This window comes from Triticum urartu, chromosome 7 (assembly GCF_003073215.2).
Source record: "Triticum urartu cultivar G1812 chromosome 7, Tu2.1, whole genome shotgun sequence".
Lineage (NCBI taxonomy): Eukaryota > Viridiplantae > Streptophyta > Magnoliopsida > Poales > Poaceae > Triticum > Triticum urartu.
Window position 1 is genome coordinate 39743127 of NC_053028.1, and position 7541 is coordinate 39750667.

A 7541-nucleotide genomic window follows, 5' to 3' on the forward strand; every position below is an offset into this window, starting at 1 on the left:
CCCCCCGTTTTAGCTTTCCTTATTGGTTGATATATTAACTTTCCGTCTTTCCCTTACTAATATTTTTATACCAGGTTTCAAGTTATATGAACAATACAATTGGAACCAATGTACTTCTTGCACATGATCTGGGGACACAGAATTACTGGTACTGGATTGGGGTTGGTGTTTTATTGGCTTACGCCCTCTTGTTCAATGTTTTGTTTACTCTTGCATTGGCATACCTTAACCGTAAGTACTGAAATGAAGTAATTCATAAAATCACATTTTGCGGCAGCCATTTTATTTTTCTAACTTAAGAATAAAACTTATAGCCCTTCAAAAGGCACAGGCACTAATCCTAGCTAACTCCGAGGAATCCAAAGATTTGAAAATTGCCGGTGCTACCTCCGATAGAAACACAACTACAGGTAATTTCATGATTTATTAGCGTGACTTGATTTTTCTTGTTCAAGGTACAACTGTTATTCCTAGTGATAGTTCTGGAGTCAATTTAGATTCTTTTTTGTTTATGTTCTTTCTTCAGAGTATGTGTTCTACTTTCATTTTATCTCAGTGAACAATATAATCACTCATAAATGATATCATATTTGATTTGGTTAACTATTAATATTCTAGCCTTCTGCAACTTGAGAAGATTTACACTATTATTATTATTATTATTATTATTATTATTATTATTATTATTATTTCAACTTCATAACTTATATAGTAACAACTAAAATTTATCTATGGATGAATTTGCAGAAAAATGTAACAGGACCAATGTGCTTGAAGTGAGCACTGAAGGCACCAGAAGGAAGGGGATGTTACCATTTCAACCCATAACCATGACGTTCCACAATGTTAACTATTTTGTTGACATGCCAAAGGTTACATGCAAAATCTCTATATTGTGAATACATTTACTGTTGTGCCTCAGCTAAACCAGAATTTCATATAGGAAATGAAAGCAAGAGGAATAACTGAAAAAAGACTGCAGTTGTTGTTTGAAGTAAGCGGAGTATTTAGGCCACGTGTCCTGACTGCACTCGTTGGCTCAAGTGGTGCTGGAAAGACAACACTTATGGATGTTTTAGCTGGCAGAAAAACTAGTGGGTGTATAGAAGGTGATATCAAGATTTCTGGCCATCCAAAAGAACAACAAACCTTTGCTAGGATAGCGGGATATGTTGAACAAAATGACATACATTCACCACAAGTAACAGTTGAAGAGTCCTTGTGGTTTTCATCAGCCTTGCGGCTTCCAAATGACATAAGTAGAGAAACAAAAAAGGTGTGTCTTTTGTTTTGACACAATCTTAATGCTCTAGAATGTTAGTTCTTTTTTATACATACTTGTAATTACCCTGCAGGCATTTGTTGAAGAAGTCATGTCATTGGTAGAGCTGGATGAATTGCGACATGCATTAGTAGGGAAACAAGGTTCTAGTGGACTTTCAACGGAGCAAAGGAAGCGTCTTACAATAGCTGTTGAACTAGTTGCAAATCCATCCATTATTTTTATGGATGAACCTACATCTGGTTTGGATGCACGAGCAGCTGCCATTGTGATGCGCACTGTTCGAAATGCTGTTGATACCGGACGAACTGTCGTCTGCACGATACACCAGCCAAGTATCGATATTTTTGAATCATTTGATGAGGTTTGCACGCATTCCATTTTTTACCGACCATTGCTTATTGTTCCTATGTGTTGAAGGTTCTCAACCTTTTTTTGCAGCTACTACTTTTGAAACGAGGAGGTCGAGTAATATATGGAGGTTCACTTGGTGTTAACTCAATAGATATGATTCATTATTTTCAGGTACCCACAGCAATTGTATTGTTTCTTTATTAACCGCAGGATCAAAGATTAAGTCTAGGTGGGAGGGGGGGGGGTACATAATTTCATTGGCAAGTTTTAACCTTTCTATTTCTACTCACCTAGAACAACCTAAACAAGCAACTGATTCAGATTGCAGAAGAAAGAACTTGCAAGAAAGTAGACAGTGAGAGAAAGGAATAGCAAACACGAGTATGTTTTCTTAAGGTTCCGATTGTTGGCCGCAATCCTAATCGTTGGTGAAGATTTAGATACAAAGTCCAAAAGCCACAAAAACAAGTCTTCGGCTAGCTTGGCCACAAAGGCCTAGACCACCAAGCTCTTCTCCACAAAGGACCTTACTAGCCCACGATTGCAACCACTAAGGAGGCCTCACCTGGGGTTATTCTTCATGTAGAAGGCGATCACCAGGTCATGTACAAACTCTTGTTTCCTTCACTCCTTTAAGGCTCTCAAGTGACTCATAACCATCTAGGGGATGCGCATACACCCTTCCAAGAGTAATAATCAAATGGTACGTGGTCTTCAGAATTAGTTCTAACTCGCACACTTAGCTCTTCCATACAAAGTGATATGTGGTCCATTTATTAAAAGTTGGAAACCTAACCATTGAAACAGTACAAATGAACTAGCCTAGAAGTACTGGATGGAAAATCCTGTAGGTACAGGACACATTCAATATTTTGAATCGGCCAGATGGGAAGCATATTTCCCGTATACCGGATGCAAGAAGCTTGGAGGTACCAGACAATGGTATCGCTAATCTCTGGCGAAGGAATAACTTGTTCTGAAGTGCACGAGAAAATAGAACTCGGAGGTACCATGACTATAATAAGTATTGGAGTGGAGTTCTTGCAGCAACGGCAAAGTTCCAGCTCGGAAGTGTTGGATATAGTTGAACTCGGCGGTACTGGAGCTAACAGAGATTGTATGAAATGGATCAAAAAGCTCGAATCAAAGGCTCAGAGGTGCTGGGGTAAATAACTCAGCAGTAACAGGATAGACTAAGGAAAATTGGTTAGCTCAGCTGGATCAGTCTATTCGGTAGTACAGGAAAGAAAAAGTTTGGAGGTACCGGGAAAAGAAAAATAAATGGAGGAATGGGGTGATATAGTGGAAACTTTGGGATATGGCTTAGCAGCCTCTTGGAGTGAATTTCATCCCTAGATAGTTTGCACATGCCTATCTTGTTCACCACTTGTTTTAGCAATTGTTTTCTTGATCAGTAATAATTTAAGTAGAAGCCTGCAATATTTGTTTATGAAAAAATTGACCATGTGCCTGATTAGTGTCCATGTACATAGGAGAAACTTCTTTTTTTCTTAAGAATTGGGTATCTAGACTTACTAAAAAAACAAATTTCTATCTATGTTTGATATGCAAGCTTGATGTTGGTAATATTTTGTCTTCAACTTGTAATATTTCATATATTTGTCTGGGCCACACAGGGAATTCCTGGAGTCCCTCCCATACGCGAAGGCTACAACCCAGCAACATGGATGCTTGAAGTGAGCACACAAGCGTGTGAAGAAAGGCTTGGTTTAGATTTTGCAACGGTGTACAAGAACTCAGATCAGTTCAGGTGATTCCTGCTATATTTAATAAGTTCCACCAACTGCAATTCTTGTGTTCCACATAATGTTTTTCAAGTGTTCAGAACAGGATTTACAGATCTATCTGTTACACTGTAGGAATGTGGAAGATTTAATAGAAGAACTAAGTGTTCCGGATTCAGGCTCAAAACCTTTAAAGTTCACAACTGAGTTTTCACACGGTTGTCTTATTCAATTTGGAGTATGCCTACGTAAGCAAGGCCTTATTTACTGGAGAAGCCCTGAGTACAATGTCGTGAGATTGTTTTACACAGCAATAGCTTCTCTTATATTTGGTTCAATATTTTGGAACGTTGGGATGAAGAGGTAAATTTTCAGCAAATAGTTTTCTACAATGTTTTCTTATCCGTGTTTCCTTCAGATAAATGTGATCCACATGAATACTTATATATTCCATGTCATTAGTTTGCGTCTCCAACAATTCTGCGTTTTCCCCTTTAAATTGTGTATAATAAAATTAGAAACAGAAATAATTTGAAAATTAGTAATTCTGCATCTGATAGAAAATTAGGTAATATGTTTTTCCTTTGAAAAAACAGTATATTATAAAATTAGTAACATGCGATGTAGAGGAGAAGTGGAGTTAAGGTGGGGTGAAGCTCTTTCAAACACCTCCTATATTGTTCAGGTGAACATGTTATCATTAGATTTTCCATGAAAAACATTTTTTCGTAATATATATTTTATTTTTATTAAAAGAGTAACATCAAAGGTTCTTGTTGGAACACTACGTGTCCAAAACCTGATGTGGTCTTGCATTTCGAATATCTGATACAAGTTTGAAAGTGTGTTTTTAGTTTGTGTCACTAACATAAAATAATTTTGCAGAGAAACAACCGGGGATTTGTATCTTGTCATGGGAGCTTTATATTCGGCATGCCTATTTCTTGGAATAAATAATGCCTCGTCAGTACAGCCTATAATTTCCGTTGAGAGAGCAGTCTACTACAGAGAACGGGCTGCTAAGATGTACTCATCATTCCCATATGCAGCAGCTCAGGTTTGCTAACCTTTTTCTAGCATCCATTTTGGTTGCTGGAAAATCCTGTGTCTAACAATTGCATGAAATCTTCAGGGCCTTATAGAGATACCTTATATTGCGACTCAGACACTAATATTCGGTCTCATCACTTACTTCATGATCAACTACGAGAGGAACCTAGGCAAGTTCTTTGTCACCCTCGGAAAACCATTCTCCATTGAAGTGCAGGGCAATATGCATGCTTGTTGGGTTATTTATGTTTTAGTGCAGCTTTCCCCATTTGTATCCTGATAAAAGAAACATGTCTTGTAACTGCAGGGAAATTGCTCCTTTACCTCCTTTACATGTTCCTTACTTTTACCTACTTCACATTCTATGGGATGGTGGCGGTAGGTTTGACGCCAACACAATCAGTGGCAGCAGTGGTAGCCTCAGCATTTTACTCCTCATGGAATCTTTTCTCTGGGTTCCTAATTCCCCAATCTGTAAGTTGCTAAAAGCATCATAACATTTTTCTTCAGTTGTTCTTTTGAGACAGTTTGTAACCATCTCTAGCTAGTTGAAAAATGCTCCTCATTTTCCACAAAATGATGAAATGGCGAGAAAATCTTCGTGTTAGACAAATTGTTTCGATTATCATAAGACTGATACAGAAGATACATTAGCTTTTGAGCTATGCGATATTTCTCTTCTGATGATTATTTTCTCCCCCTTCCAGAGAATACCAGGTTGGTGGATCTGGTTCTACTACATCTGCCCAGTGGCCTGGACCCTGAAAGGCATCATTACATCGCAATTGGGAGATGTCGACACGAGGATCGTGGGTCCTGGTTTTGACGGGACAGTCCAACAGTTCGTCCAGCAAAACCTGGGATGTGAACAGGGGATGACGGGTGTCACTATTGCAGTGCTCATTGCCTTCTGCGTCTTATTCTTTTCAGTTTACGCGCTTTCGATCAAGATGCTTAATTTCCAAAGAAGATAACTGCCCTCTGTATACGAGACATTATAATTTCAAGGCTGGTGTCGACACCATACTCTGTTTCTTGGTGGTTTGCAAATACTAGGTGGATGAAGCACCAATGAAGTTGGTACTACGTGCTGTCTGAAGAAAGGGAAGGAGACAAACAGTTGGTAAAGGTTACTACAAGTGTACAGCGAGATGCAAATTAGAAATTGCGTGGAATGTACGTACATGCATGCTGTGTATTTTGGAAGGATGGTAACGTTTAATCTTTCTGAACATATTATGAAAAATTTCACGGTTAGGGTGCCATGGACCATGGTACGACAACTTCTGTTTTCTTTAAAACATCTGTTTTCTTTTTTTTTTCTTGAATACGCGAGTGTGTGTATCATATTATATAGATATTGTTCGCCAGGTCGTCCTTGCAAAAACGCACGTGAGCAAGATGTGCTCCAGTGTCTCCACTTCTTGGTCACAAAACAGGCAGTAGTCGTGATGTGGCAGGCCTTGCCGCACCATGCGATCCACGCTCAATCCTCGGTTTTTCATCGCAAGCCACAGAAAGAACCGGGTCGCAACGGGCCTTTAGATTTCCATGTGAATTCCACTATTGGAGCTACCGCTCTCCCAGCAAACCTGACGGCGTATGCCGAATGGACGGAGAATCTGCCATCCCATTCCCAGGACCAGGACTCATGAGTTCCATCATGGAGCTCGAAGCCATTCACCCGCTGCCATAGGGACATGTATTGCTGTAGAGCCTGGAAGTTTAGGCTCGGCCTCACATCGATGGCCCATGATCCGGTGGACAAAGCATCCTTAAGCGTTCGGGCCTCCCTTAAGCACCGAGGAACGCTTGCATAAATTAGGCGGGCGGTATCCGCTATTCTCGTGCCATCCAACCAGGTCTTCCCAGAAGGATATTAGTGCTCCACCTACTGCCATGGTCCTCGTGGCTGCCTGAAACAAAGCCATTGATTCCCTCGGCACTCTTATGCTGAATTCCTTCCACAGCCTTTCACTGTCCTCCCATGGTAGCCAAGGCCAGCGGGCTTGCATGGTGATATTTAGCCAAGCCAGGTTCGATATTCCCAATCCGCCGGCCCATTTGGGCATGCACACCGTATCCCATGCAACGGAGCAATGTACCCCGTTCGTTTGCACTTTCCCAAACCATAGAAATCCTCTTATGATCCTCTTCACGGCCTTGATGAGTTTCATAGGAACGTCGAGCGCTAGCATTGCATGGATTGGAACCGACATAGGAGCGAAACCACCAGGATGAGCCGGCCCACTCTTCGATAACGATGCAGCTTTCCAGGTCGGTAGACACTAGGCCAAGCGTTCCACCAAATACTATAATTGGGCTACCGATGGTTTCTTCATGCAAAACGGTAGCCCAAGATATCTGCAAGGGAAGATTCCCAACTCGCAGCCCAACATAGCTGCAATCATGTCCTTCTCTTCGTCTGAACAACAGATCGGCATGGGAGACATTTTTTGGATGTTCACTCGTAGCCCGGATGCAGCCCCAAACATGTCCAGAATTACAGCGCAAGCCATCATCTCAAGCCCAGCCGGCTTCAGGAAGATGATCACATCATCTGCAAAAATAGAGACCCGGTGTTTCAGCCCTGCCCGCGACAGGGGCGCCAGGCAGCCCGGCTCCATTGCCATGGAAAACAAGCGATGTAGGGGCTCCACGATGATTATGAAAAGCATCGATGACAGTGGGCCTCCTTGGTGAAGCCCTTTGAAGTTGAAGATGGGGGCACCTGGTATCCCATTCACCAAGATCCTTGTCGACGATGTGCCTAGCAGCCCCATGATGAAAGGCAGCCATCTCCTACCAAAACCCATGGCATGTAGCATTTCCAATAGGTATGGCCATTGCACTATGTCAAATGATCTGGATATGTCCAACTTAAGCATGATTGCATGATTCCTCATAGCATGGAGACACCTCGCTGTGCTCTACACAAGCATGGAATTTTCATGCAACGATCGGCCCTTTACGAAGGCACTCTGATGTGCCCCAATGAGGCGAGGCAGCTCATCCCCCAGTCGTCAACTTAGGACTTTGTCAAATAACTTGATGGCTCCACGCACCAAGCTCACCGGCCGGTAATCATAAATATCCTATGTGCCCGCTTC

General features: G+C 41.5%; 1 protein-coding gene across 1 annotated transcript; it reads left to right on the forward strand.

The window, feature by feature from the left end:
* The first annotated feature begins 45 nt into the window (after positions 1-45).
* LOC125525380 (ABC transporter G family member 51-like) lies at positions 46-5714 on the forward strand. Its single transcript, XM_048690385.1, has 12 exons — positions 46-231; positions 315-410; positions 748-872; positions 944-1276; positions 1356-1646; positions 1724-1807; positions 3274-3407; positions 3517-3744; positions 4267-4438; positions 4514-4601; positions 4739-4905; positions 5139-5714. Exons 1-12 carry the CDS (start codon positions 87-89, stop codon positions 5403-5405), a joined length of 2130 nt encoding a protein of 709 aa, XP_048546342.1. The 5' UTR covers positions 46-86; the 3' UTR covers positions 5406-5714.
* The last annotated feature ends 1827 nt before the right edge of the window (positions 5715-7541 follow it).

What these genes read in the sequence shown, in the direction of transcription:
- LOC125525380 (XM_048690385.1), top strand. Translation starts at nt 87, where the DNA reads ATGAACAATACAATTGGAACCAATGTACTTCTTGCACATGATCTGGGG. An exon ending in TTTTTGAATCATTTGATGAG is followed by an intron (nt 1,647 to 1,723) that starts GTTTGCACGCAT and finishes CTTTTTTTGCAG; the next exon opens with CTACTACTTTTGAAACGAGG. An exon ending in TGGAACGTTGGGATGAAGAG is followed by an intron (nt 3,745 to 4,266) that starts GTAAATTTTCAG and finishes ATAATTTTGCAG; the next exon opens with AGAAACAACCGGGGATTTGT.